The sequence below is a fragment of the Crocodylus porosus genome, unplaced genomic scaffold, assembly GCF_001723895.1.
Source record: "Crocodylus porosus isolate Cpor-Errol unplaced genomic scaffold, CroPor_comp1, whole genome shotgun sequence".
Lineage (NCBI taxonomy): Eukaryota > Metazoa > Chordata > Crocodylia > Crocodylidae > Crocodylus > Crocodylus porosus.
This window is the reverse complement of record NW_017728909.1, coordinates 74,599,769-74,621,534: the sequence shown is the minus strand read 5'-3', so window position 1 is coordinate 74,621,534 and position 21,766 is coordinate 74,599,769. Positions and strand designations below refer to the sequence as shown.

The window sequence follows — 21,766 nt, the reverse complement described above, 5'->3', positions numbered from 1 at the left end:
GTGGGCACATCTGTTGGCCAGGATGTTGTACACTTTCCTTCCTCTTCTGCTGTTTCTTGACTTCCTGAGCAAGACGGTTCTCTTCAAAGTGGGATGTAGCTTGGTGTATAGTACAACACCATTGAGACCTGTTACCAGCCAGCACTTCCCAGTTTGTAAGGTTGATGCCACCGTTAAGGTATGCTTTCAGGGTGTCTTTGTAGCATTTCTTGTGTCCTCTGTGGGTCCTCTTGCCATGAGTGAGTTGAGAGAAGAGGACTTGCTTCAGGAGACAAGTGTTAGCCGTCTGCACATAGTGGCCAGCCCAGTGGATTGATGTTTCATGATCTTTACCTCAATGCTGGTTATGTTAGCTGTGGAGAGGATGCTGGCATTGGTGCAGTGGTCTTCCCATCTGATGTGAAGGATCTTCCAGAGGCAACACTGATGGAACCATTTCAGGTGTTTAATATGGCTTCAATATGTCACCCACATCTCACACCCATAGAGAAGCATGGGGATAACCACTGCATTGTAGACCAGGATCTTAGTTTCCATCTGCAGATGTCAGTTGGCAAAGACATGGCAAAGCAGTTTTCTGAAGGGTACGCTGGCACAGTGAATCCTATGTTCGATTTTTACATCAGGACTGACTGACTGAGAGAAATGGCTGCCAAGGTATGGGAAATGCTTGACAGGTCCTGGTGTTTTTCTTTATACTTCTCCTGGATCTGTCATGCAACAAAAATCATGTCAGTGATATTTTGTGATGGTGTAAAGCCACACTGGGATTCTGGAAGGACATCTTCGGCAAGGGGAAGGAGGTGATTCAGAAGGGTGCAAGTAAGAATCTTCCTGGCAATGGAGAGGAGGACAATGCCTCGGTAGTTCCCACAAACTGACTTGTCCCCTTTCTTGAAAACGGTCACAGTGTTGGTGTTCTTTAAGTCAAGTGGAACTTCATCGTTAACCCAAATTTTGATGAGAAGTTGGTGAAGTTTTTGCATTAGTGCTGTTCCACCAGCTTGAAGACCTCTGCAGGAATGCTGCCTGGTCCCGGCACCTTATTGTTCTTGGTCTGAGTGATGGCATGCCAGATTTCCTTGAACGATGGGGGATCAGCAAGAGGTTCTATTACTGGGTGTTGAGGGATGGACTCGATGGTGGCACCTGAGACCTCAGATTCACAGTTCAGTAGAATTTTAAAGTGCTCCTTCCAGCATTGTTTGATGGATGCATTATCCATGCGAAGAATGGAGTCGTCCTGGGATCACAAGGGGATTGGGCTATTGGAATGTGCCCTTAATGACTTTTATTGCTTGAAAGAATCTTCTCGTGCATGTTGGCCAGCGAAACTCTGGATCTCAATGGCCTTCACTTGCCATCGTTTGTTCTTGTTGTCCTGTAGTCTTCTGTGAACTACAGCTTTGAGCTAGTAGTAAGCCTCTCATTTTTGCTGGTTGGAGGGTTCATTTTGCCAACTGCAGAACACAGTTTTCTTCTGATGGATAAGTACTAGGATTTACTCATTATTCTCATCAAACCAATCTTGGTGATGGTAAGTGGAGTATCCAGTTGATTCAGCACATGCCTTGTGACTAATCTTCTTAAGTTCCTACCAATGTACCTGGATGTCCCTGATGTCATCGGGTGGTCAGAGAGTCTTGCAGTAAGGCGTTGCTGAAGAGCGTTGCATCTAGCTTGGTCTTGGAGTGCCTTGATTTAAATCTTTTCCACATTCCTTTTAGTTGTTTACAATGTTGTGGTGCAAGCTGCCTGTCCATGACTGCTCTGACTAAAAGGCAGTCTGTCCAATAGTCATTTGCATCTCTTGGGACTCGGGTGGTACATACATCAGTATGATCATGGGCTTTGACAATAATGTAGTCAAGAAGTTGCCAGTGATTGGAGTGTGGGTGTTTCCAAGTGGTCTTATGTAATTATATTTGGCACTCTGAAGATAGGATTTGTGATGAGCAAGTCATGCTCTGCACATTTGCTGAGGAGGAGGATACCATTGGAATTGACTTTCCCCACTCCCTCTTTCCAAATAGTGCCACTCCAGAGTGCAGAGTGTTGCCCAACTTTTGTGTTAGTCACCCGTTAGGATGAGCTTATCTTCCTTGGCATTAGCAGTCAGGACTGTGTCAAGAGTGCAGTAGATCTGCTCTTTGTTGATTTCTTCATTATTAAGTGTTGGGGTGTATGCACTGATGATGGGAGCATGCTGGTTATTACTAACCTTGAGGCAAAGAGTCGTAAGGCATTTGTTAATGCCCACAGGTAGTTCTGAAAGCTGACTGACAATCTTGTTCTTGATGGCAAAGCCAACCCTGTGAATGCGCCTCATTTCAGACGATTTTCCTTTCCAAAAAAAAGGTGTAGCCACCTCCTCCTTTCAGCTGGCCTTCATCTGACCAGCAGGTCTCATTTCAGGCAGCAATACTGATGTCATATTGTGGAAGTTCTCTAGCTACTATGGTGGCTCTTCTTTCAGGACACTTACTGTTCGAGGAGTCCATGGCAGTAATGACATTCCATGTGGCAAATTTCACCGCTTTATTTTGTTGGTTTTGGCTGCAGGTAGAGTTGATCCCACTGGATGTGGCAATCCAGCTAGAGGGGTTTGAGACAGCCTGTTTAGGCCACCTTTTCTAGCTCCTTCCCTGTTAAGAGTGAGCAAAGGGGATCCTATAGAGGACTGCTCAGTCATGGCTGCAGCTGCCAAATTTTATTTCTGTCTTGGTAAGTAAAAAGCGACCATCACCCAACCACCACCTATGTGCAGATTTGTGACTAGGGACTCCCAGAAATCATTGTTCCTGTCCCACTGTCACTTGTCTTTGCTGCAGGACTTGGTTTGTGGGAGATGTTAACATCCCTGGCAGAGGCCTGCAGGTGATATTTTTTAATATGGGGGAGCCAGTATACAAGCAACAGCTACACAAACTTGACAGGAAGAGCCCTGAACCCAGTGGCAAGAATGACCAAGACCACTGGGGACATTTGGGGGCTGGACTCCATGATCTTCTGAGGTCCCTTCCAGCCCTAATGTCTAAGAAATCTGCCTTCACAGCCTCAGAGAACCAGCAGGTCCTCAAATATGCCTGTTCTGTTCTTGCAGTCTTTAGGAGTTTGGACCATGCTTAGTCTGAGACCTTGCTTCAAATCTGTTTGCGAGGGGAGACCCTACCAGGAGTACAAGATGCCAGATGATATATCTCTGAGGGTCATTGGAACACACAAGCCTCTCCACCATGACACGGTTATGGTTCAAGGAGAGGAATGGCAAAATACCTTCATTTTCAAAGATACTAACATATTTTTAAATCTCCCAAAACATATGATTGAATAATTATAAGCATAAAAAAGTCCTTTGAATAAAAATGAGGCATCAAAATGGAAGACAAAGAGCAGCATATTATACTTAAATGTGAGTCATTAGATTTAATTCAAACATAAATTACTACTGAATAATCATATACAATTAAATTTTGCAAAGAAGGAGATGTTCTGAGTGAAATTAAGTTTCATTAGTGCTTAAAATGCCATTTGTCATTTGGCCTGGTGGAGCCAAGTAAATTTTCATCAGCTGAGGCTCCAAGATGGAAATTTTAGTGTAGACGCATTCCAAAAGTCCTAAAATCTGATTCTTTTTTAGATATTAAAACCAACCAACCCAAGACCCCCTCCCTCCCCCCCCCCAAAAAATCTTGGCACTCCTTCATTAAAAATCCTACTTCTAGAGTGAAAATGATATTGCTGTTGATTGACTTCTATATTTTTTGATTTTTCAGAGATTCCCATGCTGCAAGATTATTCTTAAGAATTTCAGCATAAATAATTATTTTTCCCAACGAATTTCCTGGTATAGATCAAAGAATTTGGTCCCATTTGTCCTGCTAGTTTAAAAGATCCTGAAGTTATTGTACCATGGAAACATTCCATTTTCTTTTCTCACTGTTCTCAAGAAGACCCACAATTCTTAAATGGCTTGTTTTTTCTTTCCCAAGTGTGTTCACTTCCTAGAGTTTTTTTTTTTTCCTCTAAACAGCAATTTAAATCTTTTGCATGTTCATTGTGGGAGTATTCAGTTTATCAGCTTGTTTTCTGTCAACCCTGAGATGATGTTTTCCTGAACGTATCATTATTGGGCCATATTGCAAAGAATATAAGCTTTAAGTATTGTTTTTATTCTATATTATAGCAGTCTCTTTTGAATAGATTCTAGCTTCCTGGGGCTGCATGCAGTGACTCATACTATGGGACCCACTTTTGCCATAATGTTTTAATGAAATGGAGAATGTATTTTGGGTGTAGGTTTTAAATGCACTTCCCCCCCCTGAGAACTGTTACCTAAGTGTTCAAACTGTTATATTGACTTTTTCAGTGGAAAAATGTAAGTAACATTTTCTAAATGAATAAACAACATTGATGTGTTTCACTTTGTTATCATCAAGGAATGAAACATAAATGATTCTAATCATAGGTGCAAAATCCCATTTTTATTATTGTTTGTTTCATATTTGAAGCAAATATCTCAAGCAAGTAATCTGTAACCTTCATAAATTCCCTTTAGGAATGGTTCTGAAGAATGCTTTAAATCAGTTTATAATTCGCAAGCTTATTTGCAAATCAGAATAGCTAATTAAATGAAAATTTGTGAACACCTGCCTATACTTTATAAAAGCATATATGTGCCTGTTGGCTGGATCTAGACCTGTCCAGGGAGTAGCTGGCTGAAGTGCAGGGTGGTTCAAGACAGGGGGTGCCTGTTTCCCTGTCTCCACATGCTGCTCCCTGGCTGGCTGGGACACAGGGTGCTTCACCGTGGAGCTGCCTGTTGGCTAGCCCTGCACTAGGCATTCTGTGCCCCAACCAGCCCACCCTGCAGAGCAGCGGGACAGTGTGTCCTGCTACAAACCGCACAAGCGGGGGGGGGGGGGGGGGCATGCACTGCAGCACAAAGTAATGGCACAAATTTATGCTGCTACTATTTGTGTTGCTGCAAATACACACCCCTGCTCATGTGGATGTGGCCCTTATATGCAAACACCCATGTTATAAAACCAGCTGCTAAAAATGGGGAAATTCTGTTTTGAAAATGCTTTTATCTATTATTAGTTTATTGTTTTCAGGACCAGAGTATATGCCTGTTATTCACATTGAAGAGATTTTTACTATTTGAGCAGTCACACTGAAGTCAGTGGGACTAATAGTATAGTCAGGTATTACTAAATGTGAATACCAGCAACAGAAGTGAGCTTTTAATAAGTTGACTGACAGCTATATTGAAATGTTTCGTGGTGAACTGTCTTGAATTTATAGTTTGATGAAAATAAATACTGTAATTAATCTCAAAATCTTAACTTAATATCAGTTAAAATTAAAAAAATGCCTAAAAATAGGATTCTAATTCTTCATTTAGGCACTTTGGGCATTTATACACCTACTCTGGGAGGGGGAGGAAGGGGTATGCTTTAATTAAAGCGCCCGGAGCATCACGTGTATCAGCATCCCTGTACTGAAAAGTGGAGGCAGAGGCGCTTTGACTAAAGCTGGTTGAACAGGCCTTAGGTAAAACACCCCCGCCACCATTTTTCAGCATGAGGACACTGATGCACGTGACACTGGAGTCTGCTGGAGTGTGGTAATTACCACGCTCCAGCAAACTTGATTAATTGAGGCTGTTCCAACTCACTGCAATAACACTGAATTGGAGCAGCCTTGCTGCATGTGTATAGGCACCCTTTGGCCAGATTTGTAAAGGTGCTGAGGAGAAGCTCCTAAATATGACCTAAGAGTCTAGTCGGTATGCATTTTTTTGAAAATCTTCATCTGTGTTGTCAAAGTGGCAGAAAGCGGGATCCTTTTCTCCCTGTTTTTATCTGGTGACTAGCTGAGCACTTCAGGTTGAAATTCTTTTGTGGTAAATATGCACAGTTAACTGATTTTCAGAACATACTGCCACATATAGGTTGCATGCTACCTAGGGTAGGTTTTGAGGGAAGTCTCCCAAAGGAAATTTACAGCTTAATTTAAGGTCAGGTTTGACAATGAATTCTCACTGGGAACACAGAAGTTGTGTTATATAAGCAGTTCTTATAGCTACAGGTCTACCCAAATTGAGGAGGCAGGCATCTGATCATGAGCAGCGCATGCCGCCAGCCAATATATTCTGGTGTAAGAAAGAATACAATTAGGTCCCATGTGTCAAGTTCAGCAATGAAAATGAAATTCTACTCTTTAGGGAGAATCGTTCATAATAATATTGCCACTTTTTATTTCAGTGTAATGAAACTTCATTCTTTTTTGAAGCCCGAAACAAAAGTGCATGTAAATATCTCTGGAAATGCTGTGTAGAACATCATACGTTCTTCAGGTGAGTGGAGCCAAAGTTATTAAGGTTTTATTGGGTTATGAAAAGAGAAGATAAACATGCTTGATATGATTCTTACTGCCCCCCAAAGCAGCACAGCACAAACTCTTAGCCCAAGTGAGGATTGGCTATTGTGGCAGAACAGCCCCTTTTTAATTTAGACAGCTTTAAGTAGCCACCCAAATTTATATCAGCCTGTTTCCATTCACCTTTGGACAGCGGTGCTGCCTGGAATCATTAGAGGGTGTATGCTACTAATTCACCACTGACAAACCCTTCCTCTCACCGGCATGCTTCCTTCCACAGTACATATAAATGGATCCTTAGAGAAGAGCCTGCTTTTATTTTCCTTAGTTTCTGCACCAAGAGGATTTTTACCTTACCAGATCTGGCCTTTTAAGCCATGTCCGGACGAGCATGGCTGTGCAGTATGTGGTGCCATAGATTCATCCTACAGCACTTCACCGCACATTCAGGTGTTCCCTGTGCTGCAAGATAGCAGTGTGCGGAGGTTGACCCTGGGAGATCCTGAGGTCAAAAAAACCCACATGAAAAAAAAAGTGGGACAGTGCATGCTGTCCAAAACTGAAGCCTGGCTGGCTGGAGCCACACTCCAGCTGCTGGCTAGGCTCCGAGGGGCAGGATTGCCACAGCTGCAGCTTCCCCGGCCCCCAGGTAAGGCTACTAGGAGCAGAGGGTGCATGGCACAGGCATTCCCTAGGGACAAGTAGCAGTGGCACAAGGTGTGCTGCTGCTGCTTGTCCCTCAGGAAACAAATGTCTGTGCTCATATGGATGTGGCCTTGAGGCAATTCCACCTTCCTTAAAAGGGCATAGAACAAGAATGAGAATATCACCCTTTGGTATTTCGTAGATTTTGGTTAGTGTTTAATGATAAGGGCTCATTCCTGCCCGCTGCTCCAAATTGAATTTCACTTTGAAAATATGAGCCATAATTATAATCCCTGCTTAAATTTATCATTTGTATATCTTAAATTACATGGGCAATTTTGAAGGAGTGGATCAAGGAAAGAGTAAGTAGTCTTCTTTAAATAGATATAAGAGATTACTGTAATGTGACTGACAGATCATCTCCTTTCAGAGTATAAAAAATAAAATTGAATTAAAATGCTGACATTGACTTTTAAAAATGTATTGTTATCCTGAACAAAATAACCTGGATCTGAAACTTGAATGGTTACCAAAATCTGTACCTGATGCAGGGAGCTCATGAACCTGGACCTGGATCAGAATTTTATAAATGATCCTTATCTTTAGGATAGGCTAAAGCAAAACTTATATCCATGTATTGTACATTTTGAGGTTCAAAATGTAGAGTGAAGCTTTAACCCATGTCTCAGTGTTAGTATAAATAAGATGCACAAGTGACAGGTAAGGATTTTTGTGGGTGATATATTTTATTGGAACAGTTACATGGCTGGGCTAGACTTAGACAAGCTTTTGAATTCTTCACTACCAAACTCAAGTGAGCCTTTTATTAAATTAGATCAGCTCCTTTCTTTAATGTACTTGTTTAAGATGTAATACAGAGCACATAACACAAATATGGTTGAAATCTGTGAGAGTAGGAAAGGGTTGTCTACCTGGCAGCCTCTGGATCAGATGTGAGGGGCACCCTGGCTCCTTCCTGGCTGCTGCTTGGCTGCCACTGCTCCTGTTGCTCTGCGTAGCATGGTGGGAAGCCCAGTGAGCTTACTACCCACAAGGGGCCTCAGGTAGGGGCTCATGCTGCTCTCATGTGTGGGGGCTATCTCATATGCTGGTGGCAGCAGGGGGAGGGCTTACACAGCAAGGGAGATAGTATCATCCATGTGATGGTGGCAGTGGGGGCGATTCACATGAAAAGAGGGCTGGGAGGGGGGTGGGTCAGGGTACTCATGTGGCAGCAGTTGGGGGCTCACTCATGTGGCTTGAGTGGGGGTGGCAGTGGAGAGGAGAGGTCTCATGTAATGCTGTTGGTGGTGAGTTAATGCCACTGATTAGCTTGGAGGTGCCATGCAGCTCAGTATGCATGCCCCTTGCAGAATGTATCCCCTGGCTGCTCTGAAGTAGGATAATGTTTAAGCGAACTAATGATTTTAAAGTTTATTGTTCATGTTTTATGTAACTAATTCATTTAGTTCTTTGAACACACTCAATTTATTTATAAAAGCTAAAAAAAATGCAGTAGATTCTTCTACTTTTTGGTGAAGCATTATGACTCATTGTGTACAATATACAAGAGCTGAAGCAGCATCTAGAAAAGTATGTAGTGGGATGTGAGCTCCAAACATGTAAAGGAAGAATTCTCTTTAGCCAAGTTTAATAGCAGGGTGTGCATATATACCTTAGATGCAGATGAACAACCATATAGTTTGCTGTTGGAAATAGAAGGAATCTGGGTAAACTGCAAAATGAATTGTACATAAATCCCCAAACATGCATATAATTTTCAGAAACCAAATCAGATGTGAAGTCTGTTTTTCATTTTGATGAACGGGGCAATTTGAGGAGCTAAAGCTTGTCTCCTTAGCTAAAATATATCCTCTATTAAAACCCAGTCCTTGCTTTGAAGTGAACAGGAGCTGGTTCAGCTCTTAGGTTTCACATGTTATCTGTGATCTGCTGATTTACAATTAATTGCTTTTAGTATTATTTTACAGGCAACAGGATGCATTTTTAATTTTTGGTAAAATTCCTCTTTGGATTTTATGTTTTTATTTGTTTATATGAAGATGATGAGGGTTTCCACTAACATAAGCCTTAAAGCTTAGTTTAGATGCATTGCATAAAAACTTATAAAAATATACCATGGTCATCAGCCAGTACCCGGTATAGAAGGAAACACTTGGAGTTTGTTTTTAACCATATTTGAATTCAGGACCAAAATAAGTTGGGCTAAAAAAATCCCACTACAGGCTAATCTTGTTACTATTTTGTTTTACTAGGCAATGTATTACAGTAGGACAGTAAGCAAAAGATTCTTGCAATTCAAGAAAGACAGTATACAACATATCCTTGTGCATCATGAGTTTTAATTGGAAATTAAATTCTTCAGTTGTGTTTCTAACTCCTTAAAGAGTTGTATTGATAATATGGCAATGCTGACATGTTCCTAACAATGAGCCAGTGCTCACTTACATGTATTATTCTGATACAAGGGTAAGGAAAACCAATAACTTTGCAGACAAAAAATGGAACTGTGAAGGTTTTGCCCTTCACACACCCAGAGCAATGGCTTGGTCCTTGAACTTCTTTTACTATGGATTTTGAGGAATTTACAGGAGGCCAAGGACCTTTCTTGCAAAGACTGTATAGCTATATACTGTCTCCTGTCCCTTAGGTCCTTTGTAATCCATGCCAATACAAAAATATTGCTGCCACAAACAGCCATGTCAGTTAACTGCTCCAAGCATTTCTTCTCAAAGGTACTCCACTTCAAGGAAGAACCTGCACAACTTAGCAGTGATTTAAGTAAGAAGTAACTTTCGGATGGATTTGGGCTAAGGGGGATAGTCTCACCACTTTAGAACACTCATCCCAATGTGATGTGTGTGGAGAACCTGCGATGATACGGGGATGAAGAGGGGGTTACAGAGGAGCCAGCCATTTCTTTTCTGAGTTCAGGGGTCTTGGGCTCACCTCTTCTTATATAAGTAATGCAAAGGACAGCATTTCAGATTATAGCATAATTCTTTAGCAGTTTATAGTTTATTTTCCACATATATATATGTGTTTGTCTTCTTACTGTCATTTTATTTTTAACATAACATAGAATGCCAGAAAATGAGTCAAACTCTCTGTCAAGAAAAGTTGGCAAGTTTGGATCCATAGGCAATAAACATCGTTACAGGTAAATCTTAAATCTATATTGTTTAAAAATCTTTACATTCAAATCATCCCCCTACTGCCCTGCTGCTTCCCCTCCTTTCTGTCCACCACCAAAAAATGCTGTGAACTGTAGTATTCCAATTCTCAAATTGAACGCAGTGTGAGACTTGGGGCTTAATTTTCCCTTCTGATGTATCCATGCTCAAAGTAGGACTTGGGGAAAGGCAGTTGGACAGCTCCAAGATGCTCTCTGTTGCTAAAGCATTTACCCAGTGGACTGGCTCATTGCTGACTGCAAAAATAAGTTTTAAATATTCCAGATAAAGCATCTACTTGATCAGTAGACGACAAAAGCAGTCTACAGCTGTGCTACCTAGATCCACACGGGTTTTCTCAAGACTTGGGCAGATGTTTTAATAACTTGGAATTTAAGAGAATAACTTGCTTTTTTAAGTCAATTAATTAACATTTGAAATGCGTTGGTTGTATCATGTTAATCATAAATATTGTTAATTTCTAGTTAAAGTACAGTAACTGATGCATCATTAAATGCATATTGTCAGTCTTATTATCAGCAGATTAATATGCCTTCTGCACCAATTGTTTGCTTATATGGTAGATCTAATTTTTCCCTCTTTTTATCTGAATATCTTTGTAGTTTCAATAGTACCTAATATAAATAATACTGCACTTCTGTATGCTTTGTTAATTCAAGAGAGAAGCTGTAAATCCATGCCTAGAGGGGTGATGCAGTGACAGTCTTTGCTGTTATTCTTTGTGTATGGGTGTTTGCTTAGTGACTTTCAGGTCTCAGGAGAACAAACACTCTTAATTAAAAGGTCAGTTGTTTAGACTGATTAGAACTGTTCAAGGGAAATTTAGGTTAGGTATTAGAAAAAAACTTTCTCACTAGGAGAGTTGTAAAACACTGGAAGAAGTTACCCAAAAAGGTGGTGGAATCAGCATCCTTGGAGGATTTTAAGATCCAGCTAGACAAAACCTTGACTGGGATGATGTAGTTTGGGATGGTCCTGTTTTGAGTAGGGGATTGAATTAGATGACCTCCTGAGATCCCTTCCAACCCTAATTGTCTATGATTCTATGAATTTAAGCCCTGAACCACAAGATTTTTATTAAGGCTGCTGTTACAGGTTTTCGAGACTAATATGCATAAAATGTATTTACTTACACTTCCAGAACTTTTACAGTTCTGAATAAAAATCAAGCCTTATGACTTTTTGGTAGTGTTTTGCCTTGCACTGAGTTTGTTGTGCATTTTTCATTCACATTAGAATTCTGTGTTAGCATTAGTTTAACTATTGATTGGCTCAAACTGAACAATATTAAATATACCTTTTAATATGACAAGTTGTTACAAATTAATTTCAGAAATAGAATTAAAATAATCAGATTACTTAAGAAAGTTGCCTGCTACAAGGCTATTGTGAGGTCATAAAAAGCCTGTGCTGTTTTGGCTACCGTCTTAAGTCTCAATAAAGCAGTATTTTGTGTGGATTCTGGAACTGGTTCTTTATACTCAGTTGGAAAAATAACAAATACAAAAGAGATTGGCATGATCTGGTGGCATCTGTGCCAAGTTCTGGTTAAAAAAAAAATCGCAGTGAATAACACTGCAGTTAATACTTTGCAACTTGCCCTGTAAACAGGAATATTGAAACTTGATTCAAAGTCACATGGGAAAGAGGTTGATGACTAAGTCATTGTGCTACCCAACCTAATTTATCAAACTAAGCTTTTTCAATTGTTTTAACACAATTTTTCTGTTTATTTATCCTATTGATTTTGTTGCCTTTTTAAGTGGCAGGACAGCTTTGCAAATGAGCAGAGACCATTCTATCCAGCTTCCTCGGCCTGATCAACATGTTGAAAGAAGTCGCAGTAAGACTTATCCAAAAAGAGTAGCACAATCTCAACACACTAGTAAGTCCTATTGTACACCCTTCTTTTTAATGTCTAAATAGAAGCCTTTTCCTGGCTAGTGCTGATTCATTCTGTTTTCAGGAAGTCAAACTAAATTTCCTGCAGTTTCTTAAAGTGTCTATCAAGCTGTGTTTTCTACTGTATTTTTGTTTTAGACTGGCAAGAACATAAGAAGTACATGCTGGGACAGATTTCAGGTATATCTAGTCCAGTATCTTGTATCTCACGGTGGTAGAGAGGGAATGTTCAGGGAAGAGTGTATTCATGGCCTGTCCAGCTTGATTTGTCCCCTTTCCTCTCCCTTTACAACTTCCAGCATTGAGGCCCAGGAAGTCGTACTTTGTACCCCTAACTATCATCTTTATTAAGCAATGATAGGCATTCTCTATGAATTTGTCTAATTCCCTTTTGAATCTGGTTATCAGTCTTTACAACACCTTATGGCAGCGAGTTCCCCAAATTACTTAGACATTCTGTGAGAGTGAATTTTCTTTTGCTTATTTTAAACCTGCTTCCTAATAATTTCACTGTCTGTCCATAGTTTTAATATTGTGAAATATATTAAATAGTTAATCCTTATTTACTTTCTCAATGCCAGTCACAATTTTGTAGACCTCTGTAGTATCTTCCCTCAGTTCTCTTTTCTCTAAGCTGAAAAGTCAGCAGATTGAGACTATATATGGACATTATATGTACATCAGGAGAATTGCCACTCTCTCAGTAGAAGCTACAAGTGTACAAGTGTTCATTCAATTTCTCTTGGGTGAAACGTGTGCCTGCCAGGAGAGAGATCTGCCAGGTGTCAACCTGGAATATCTCCCTTGAGAGAAACTGTGTTGCAAAAATGAACATTTGTTCATTTTCCTTGGTCTGGTCTAGGAAGGGGAGAAGAGAAGTGCGGCAATGCTTCATGCTTCTTCTCCAGACAGGAGATTACCCAGTTTGAGGAATAGGCTGGGAGCTTTGCCTGACTGCTTCACTCTTCTCCCAGACTGGTCTGTGGCAGGGGAGTGGAGCAGTGGGGAAAAATCTGGGTGTCCCAGGTCAGGGAAAGCACAGGGAGCCTTTCCCTGCTGTTCCTCTCCCTCCCATGAAATGGGAGGAGTGGAACAGCCAGTGCTCCCCATCTGTTCCTCAGACTGGGATCACCCCAATCTCAGGAAGGTGTTAGGAGCAGGGGAGATGGGGAGTTGCAGGCTGGACACCTATACTGTTCCCTATCCTTGAAACATTTCTAGCCGTGGAGCTTTCTCAGCAATTTCTACTGCTAGAAATGAGTGCATGTTTATGGCCTTAGTCCCTTTTTGTATGGAAGCCTCTCCAAACTTCTGATCATTCTTGTCCATCTCTGTACCTTTTCTCATTCTGCTGTATCCTTTTGGAGGCCAGGGCACCAGAACTGCATGCAGTATTCAAAGTGTGGGTATATCATGGATTTATACCATAATGTTTTCTTTTGAATTCCCTTCTTATTTCCTAATATTCTACTTGCCTTTTTGCCTGCTATAGAGTACTGGGCTGACATTTTCAGAGAACTATCCACAGTTATTCTAAAATCTTTCTTGAGTACTGTATTAACAGTTAATGTAAAGATCATCATCATGTATATGCATCTCGGATTATCTTTCCAATATTCATAGATTTCATAGACATTAGGGCTGGAAGGTACCTTGAGAGATCATCAAATCCAGCCCCCTGCCCCAGGGGCAGGAAGTCAGCTAGGGTCAAAGGATCGCAGCAAGATAAGTGTCCAAACATTTCTTGAATGAGTCCAGAGTAGGTGCTTGCACCACTTCTGGAGGGAGTCTATTCCAGGCCTTGGGGGCTCGGACAGTAAAGAATTTTTTCCTTATGTCCAGCCTAAAATGATCATTGAGGAGTTTATGACAGTTGGTCCTTGTTATCCCTTGGGGCGCTCTGGTGAACAGACGTTCCCCCAGATCTTGATACACACCCCTTATGTACTTAGAGGCTGCTACCAGGTCACCCCTGAGCCTCCACTTTTCTAAGCTGAAGAGTCCCACGGCTCTCAGCCTCTCATCATAAGACCTATTCTCTTGCCCTCTGATCATGTGTGTGGCTTTCCTCTGGACTCTCTCAAGCTTCTTGACATTCTTCTTGAATTGTGGAGCCCAGAATTGGATGCAGTACTCCAGCTGCGGCCTCACCAAGGCTGAGTACAGTGGGAGGATGACACCCTGAGATTTACTTGAGAAGCATCTATGGATGCAAGCCAGAGTTTGGTTTGTTTTACCAGCTGCAACATCATATTCGTGGCACATGTTCATTTTGTGGTCAATCATGACCCCCAAGTCTCTTTTGGCCATGGTGCTAGCAAGCGTAGCATTGCTGAGCCTATAAGTGTGCTGCGGATTCCACCCCCCACACCCCTGAGGTGGAGTACCTTGAATTTTTTGGTATTGAACATCATCAGGTTTATATCCGCCTACTTACTAAGCTTATCCAAGTCTGCCTGTGTCACTAGCTTGTCCTCAGGTGTAGATGCTACGCCCCAAAGTTCAGTGTCATCAGTGAACTTGGCAAATCCGCTTCTGACACCAATGTCCACATTGCTGATAAAGATGTTAAGGAGACCCGGTACAAGGACAGAGCCTTGGGGGACACCACTAGTCACGGAGCATCATAGTGATTCTCTTTGATTGACTGCTACTCTCTGGGTCTGACCTCGGAGTCAATTTCTCAGCCATCAGACTGTGGTGTAGCCGAGGCCACAGTTGCCTAATTTTTCCGTGGGACACCAGATCAAAGGTTTTTTTAAAGTTCAGATATATGATGCCAATCTCTTCTCCCTTGTCCGGGTGGTATGTCACCTGGTCATAGAAGAAGATGAAATTGGTTATGCTAGACCTACCCACGACAAACCTGTGCCGGCTGCTGTCCCTCAGGATGTTGCCATCAGCCAGTTTATCAAGAAGGGTCTCTTTGATTTACATCACTTTGCACTTAGCATTGATAATATAAGCATATTAACATTAATTGAAACTAAAATTACAACTTTGTGAATAAAAGTGGCAAAGAATTTAATTTAATAATGCATATAGATGCTTCCACTGAGTGGTCTTGGGCCTACCAGGTGCTCCCAGTAAATGCAAATATATTAATGGTCATGTATATAGACATATTGTGATTGATTTATTAATATTTAAATGCTTACAAACCTATAGGAACTTGGCTTTCATTAAAGTCAGTGGTATATTTGGGACTAGAGTTCAGCCAGTGTGAAGTATTTTGGAAAATTCCAACATATCGCTTTATAAAGCTAATTATTTCCCACATTGTTATTCATGGAACAGATATTCCTATAATAAATTTAAAAAGGAAAACAGCTGAAAGGAGAAAAACTGCTAGAAATTGAAAGTTTCTTTTTTATAATGACAGGCAAGGTTCTTTGGGTGAATCTGATATCTTTTATTATATCAACTTAAATAGCTGGAAAACAATTATTAAATAAGCTTTTGGGTTCAAAAACCCTTCATCAGGCTAAGGAAGTTTCAGCAGTTTGTGTGCGCTCTTTCTGGATGGAATGAAAAGTAAAGAAACCAGAGGCTGAGCTGGTCTACATGCAAGACAGGCAGTCAATGAAAATGTAGATTGAGGAGTCAAAGGGTAAGACAGGCTGGGGGGGAACGGTGGCGGGGAAGATAGAGAAGAGGGATGAATAGTGAAGAGACACCTGGGGAGTCAGCTGTCAGGCAGGTTATAATGTGTCATAAATCCAATGTCTATATTTAGTCCGTGATTTTTAGTATCCAGGAGGTTGATGAAGTGGAGTTCATAGCCTCGTCTCTGGGAAGTGTTTTGTAAGTTTCCTTTGAGGATCAGGACCGAGAGATTGGAGAGAGAGTGGTTTTTTTGTGAGAAATGTGCCCCCACAGGTAATTTTTTATAATGGGCTTTCCTGACCATCCTCAGGTTCTATGGCTTGTAGGCTCCTAAAATGGGATGCAGAAGGTAGCTGCATGGACCCAGGAATGGTCCATGCTAGTTGCAGATCTCAATTTTTTTAAAATTCTAAACAAAAAATGTGTATTCAGCTATAGCATTACTTCCTGTGTGCTATGCTCTCCACCTGCTATATATAGTCAGCCCTCAGGAGAGGTGGAACTGAATTACTGTTCTCAAAAAATGTAATTTAGGATTTCTGCTTGTTTGAGCTAAACACCTGAAGAGAGGCATTGCTTTTCTTGTGGATTGTTGCACATTTCTGTTTTCCTGCAGAGATGTGTATACTCACAAGCCATTTTAAGAGTAATTTTGTCTTAAAGCTACTTGTGTATTTTGCAAACATCAGCAGAATTCTGACATGCTTTGGTAGACATATGTTCAACTTTACTATTCAGTGCTTCTGCTGAAAATCTCCCATCTTTCTTTTCTTCAGTTTCGAAGGAAAAAATATGACTATTTAAGGGGCGAGTTTGTCATCTGCCACACAGATCCCTGGTTTTGTTTAAAAAAAATCTGTTCAAAATAGGCACTGGTGTATCTTCCTTTATTTATTGCTTCAGTAGCAGACAAACTGTTCTTGCTGATAATTAATGTAATGTGTCTGAATATTGGAAAACAGAGATCTTTCTATTCTTGTTCACCAATACAATGATATGCAAGATTCCCCAAGGAATGAAGATCCATCTTGCTTATGCATTTATAAACTTTTGTAGCTTCCAAATTTAAGTATAAAATCTGTAGTCCCATTTACTTTATAAATACATGTCTTTATAGCTTCTTTTTTATTCATTGATTTGAATTTTTTTTGTTTAATTTAATTTGTGTACTCAATAGAAATCACTTAAACATTCATTCCACATATGCATTCACTTCCTGGTGGGCATGTCTTCTTTGAAAGGACAGTTTACAAAAGTGAATAAATGATGCATATACCACACATCATCTGGGTAAATGGGAGACAGCCATGTCATTCACCAGAGGGCAAGAAGCTTTGTAAAAGAAAGGCATAAATCAATGGTGCTTAACCTTTTTAGACTCAAGGCACCCCTCCATAGGCTCATGGCACCCCTTAGAAAATGCCAGCTCTTAGTTTCCAGTTGTTTTTTTTAAATACAGAAAAATAACAGATCAATTTTTCTCTTGCAAAAACTCAGGAAAGCCTAGTTAAGAATCAATGACATAAATGTTCCCCTGACAGGCTGTCCTACACTTGTAACTTCCTTGCTGGTTTTTTTTTTTTTTTAAATCTTGTATAAGAGCATGTGTAGTGATGCACAAAGTTAGCCCCCTTTTTCTGTTACAAAAAGGTTTTCAGATTACAGGTTAATGTTTCTGCACTTCATGCTAGAGTAAAATTTCATACCTTATGCGACAGGCTGTGCTTACTGGTACAAATCACCACGGTTTCCATTGATCTTTCTTGGGTGCAACAGTATGGAGCCCAATTAGCCCAGTAAATCCATTCTGCCTCACTTAATTCATTTTATGCATCATTTGTTAAAAATATGAACCCACAGTAGACTTTAAATCCTACAAAATAATTCTGATTTAGGAGATGAAACTATGAACTTAACAGTGTTAAGTAGTCTTATAAGTTACTTTAAGCTTTTCCTTAGTAATATATCTGGGGGAGTAATGTGACATAGTTTATTAGAATGCATCTTTTTTAGGAGAGTGTGAATTCTGTCAGTGGTAGTCAGCATAGCTAGTCATTCATAATATTGCAGTATTTTTTTAGGTGTGGTATAGTTGGATTCTTTCTCTTCATGAATTATCTGTTTTTAAGTGTTTTGTTCCAAGTGTCTTTTATGTTAGCAGCCTAGTGGGGCTGATAACTTTTGTTTTATCTTTTTATAAGAGATAATAGTTGTCTACACACAGTTCTTACCCAGTGTAGCAAGTAATTTCCATCTTTCCTCCTCCTAGCTCAATATCTCACCTTTTAATGCTATTAATATCTGTATAAGCAGTTACAAAAATACTTTCCTTTCTGAACTCAGCTTAGTTCACTTAGGTCACTTCAGGGCTCAGTTCTGCTTGCAAAAGATCACTGCTACTGTGCTTGGGAGAGTAATGAGTGAATGAAGAGCTTAAGTCTGAAGATCCATAGTTAGAGACAATGCACTCTTCAGTCTATATATAAATATAATTTAGATCAGGGTTGTCTAACATATAGCCCACAGGCTGGCTTTGACCTGTGGAGCTGCTCCATCCAGGCCACTGGATTACCAGTGAGCCATAAAATTTGGGGGCACAGCCTGCTGCAGAATCAAGGACCCTAGTGGATGTGGCCATTGGCAGCAGGGGGTGAGGGTGGGCTATACGGTGTAGCCCATTTGTTGCCCTGCAGCCACCTGGTCTGCTGTCACTTGCTCACCACCACAGGAAGTGCCTGCTTGGGATACAGCCACTTGCCCCACTGCTGCTGCAGTGGCTGCTACTGCAGTGCCTGTTGTTGTGGCTACCACCGTGGTGGCCACTACCCCATGCCCTGGGCTGGATTTGGTCTGCAAGATGCCCTGCGGTCTGGATTTGGCCTGGGGCACAAGGTAAGCTTAAGAACAGGGGTGTCAAACTTAATACCCCTACTGTTTCTCTCATTTCAGTTTTCCTGTGCCTGTGTTTCCGTTTTTGTCCCTTGGTGGCTGTTGTTACTAATTATACAAAAGCATTAAATATAGTGCATCTTTTTCCCTTTCAGTTTTTGCTTCTACTACTTTAATGAAGGGGTGAGCTATCTTTTGCAGCTCTGAGTTGCTCTTAGTGCTGCCTTGTCATACTGGTCTATTGTAATATGGTTGTAAATCAAATAACACAGTAAGTAAAAGCTGAACTGTGAATTGTATTCGGAACAGATGCCGAGAGAATAATGTTGGGAAAATGTATTCTTATCGGCTTACTAAATGGGGCTTAAAATAGGGACTGGAGGTGAGGGCATAGTGAGCATAAGGAAACTTCATGAAATATTCATTAAAAATCATCTGGCTCCATTGATAGGATGGACAGTTTGGCTTCAGTCTCGCAGACTATCTTCCAAGGAACCTGATTTAAACTCATATATGGTGAAGTGGCCCTTCCTTCAAACATTACATATGTCAATCTTCCTGGTATTAGAGAAAAGTCATCCAAGGAAGCTTAATGTGAATGCGATTCAATATGTTTTAATTTTATTACAGTGAACAACTGAAGGCTTTTTAGCTTTGTATTTTAACTGTTTCATTGAATAACATGGAAAACCTATTAGTCAAGGCATATTAGGAGGATTGGGTGCCCTAAACACGTTAAATGCTTTTAATCTATGGACTGGACTATGAGCTAAATTTAGAAACCTTGATTTTCTGATCTTGCGTTACGCTGGTTTCATGCCTTTTTATTGCTTTTGTCTTCACTAGAGTAGCTCTGTCTTATGCAGCTGTCACTGAGGTCAAAATCAAAGCCTTGGCGTTGATTTTTTTAAAAATAACATTTCCTATAAAAATATGTCATGGGGTTTTACAGAAATAAATGGGCCACGTTTAACCACTACAGTTAATATTTCCGTTCAACTAGTGGTCTTTTTGTTTACCAGGTAGATTTTCTAGGAGAATTCTTGTATGGAATCTGGAGCCATACTGGTGTTGATACAGATGTCAATTACTGACCCCAATTTAAAAAAAGAGAGAAGCCTACTTGTTTTCTGCTTAATCTCAGGATTGCACAACTATGTTTTCTCCATAGAAAGCACTCCTACAAAAATCAATTGACATTTATCCTAAGGCTCTCTGGATGGTTGGCACTAAGCAGGCCAGGTTAGTTTTCTAAATTGGTGTTCGTTTCTGAGAATTTTCTTAGAAGGCATAAGGCTGGGGGTATGAATTACTGATTGCTTTCCACCGTAACTGGCTGTCTTTTTCAGTTTAGCTAGGAAAGGGTTACAACTAAATTGCATTTCAGTTATGACTCATAAACTTAACCACTGCAGCAGTGTTCAGGACCTCTCATTGTTCTGTAGCATTCTATTGTGATAGGAATGGCATTTGGTGCAGCTTGCAACTGCTGGATACTAGACTGCTTGATGAAAAGGTTAGTTGGCCTTTTGGTTGAATGATCCATTATGAAAGTTCCTGAAGGGTGTTCTCTCTTGGAAAATATTTTTATGATCTCACCTACTGCCACCCAAAGCATGGGGTTTTACTCAATTATTGAAAATGCTCAGCTTCCTGTAAATGATTTTAGAACCTGATTCATGATTGCCTTATACCGTGTATTGATGATTTCAGTGGTGCAAAATGGGTTTAAAATGCTGCTGTTCTGATTTAGGAACAATTTCGAAAATTAGCCTGCTAATGTTCACATGGAAGTAGCACCTTTTGCCTGGCCTGGAACAGGGCAGAAGCTAACACAGTCTCTGAACTGAGAAGCCTAAGTAAGATCGCAGATATCTATTATTAAACTGCCGGATACATCTTATTCAAACATTAATGTATATTCTTTCAGAATGATCAATTGTGTGCATTAAAAGTCTGTTCTGTTTATGAGATTAGATTACAATAATGACATTTCAGAAAATAAATTTTGAGTTCCTTTTACTTGTGTTTGAACTTTCACAGATTTGCATTATATTTTTTAAGGTTTTCTTTGAAATGTGGAGAACTAGAAACTTTTCTCTACCAAATGAATTCTGAGATACTCATGTAATTGCATATCTGTAAAAGCTTAGACTTTGGGAAAGACAACAAAGGTCATGGCACTTGAAATAAAAGCACAAAAGTTAGAAACCATATGTACGGATCCCAGGGCCACTTCATTTGAATTCCCTGATAATAGCAGATATTTCAGTCGTATGGAGGGTGATTCTCTGAAATAATGATTGATGTAAGAAATATTTTAATATTTGTATATGAGTAACCACTAAACCTAGACTCATAAAACAGAATACTCCTCAATTTGGATGAATACCTAGCTGTAAAAAGTCCACTTTTCCCTTCATTTATGTAAATGAAGGAATGGAGTTACACTGGTCTAAATATTCTGTTTATAATTCAGAGTTGCACATTACAGAAAAAATCCTTAATTCTGAGAAATGTGTTCCGGTTGAGTAAATATCAGTGCCAAAACTCGTTTAAAAAGGATATCTATTCTAGATTCTGACTCTAAAAAATGTACCCTAGTTTTCAGTTTTGGTTATGTAGTTGCTTTATTATTGCTGCTCATAAAAGCTGTAAGATTTTACTTGTCATAGATTTGCACTCTGAAAACTGTAAAATATTTACACATTTTAATAGAATACAAATTTGGCCAATTTTTTATTTTATATATACGGTGTGTGGAAATAAAGGCAGGAGATGACTGGCTTGGAACAATAATTAATGTTAATGTTTTATTTAACAGATAGTTCCTATTTAAAATAGTATTATTCCCAAGAGTATCTAGACTGTTTTAATTATTTTCAATATTTTAAAAATATACACATACAAAAACCCATCCATTGCAATATGTATTAATATAATTCCTGCCCAAGGCAAGAGGGTTAGACTTGATGATCTTCTGAGGTCTCTTTCAGCCCTTAATTTCTATGATTTCTATGATTAAGCAGACAGTGCATGAACTTCCATGAAAGATATTTCTCATGAACACCTCTCTTCTTTAATAGATTTAAATACAAACACTACATTCTGATAGCAAGGGAAGT

At 40.0% G+C, this 21,766-nt stretch overlaps 1 protein-coding gene across 2 annotated transcripts in view; it reads left to right on the top strand.

Annotated features, from left to right (window-relative positions):
* EPB41L4A (erythrocyte membrane protein band 4.1 like 4A) overlaps positions 1–21,766 on the top strand; it is a 215,927-nt gene that overhangs the window by 145,234 nt on the left and 48,927 nt on the right. For both annotated transcript variants that reach the window (XM_019532471.1, XM_019532469.1), the window contains exons 10-12: positions 6,270–6,361; positions 10,133–10,210; positions 12,008–12,129. In XM_019532471.1, coding sequence (XP_019388016.1) covers positions 6,270–6,361; positions 10,133–10,210; positions 12,008–12,129 — 292 coding nt within the window. The remainder of the gene's footprint in view (positions 1–6,269; positions 6,362–10,132; positions 10,211–12,007; positions 12,130–21,766) is intronic.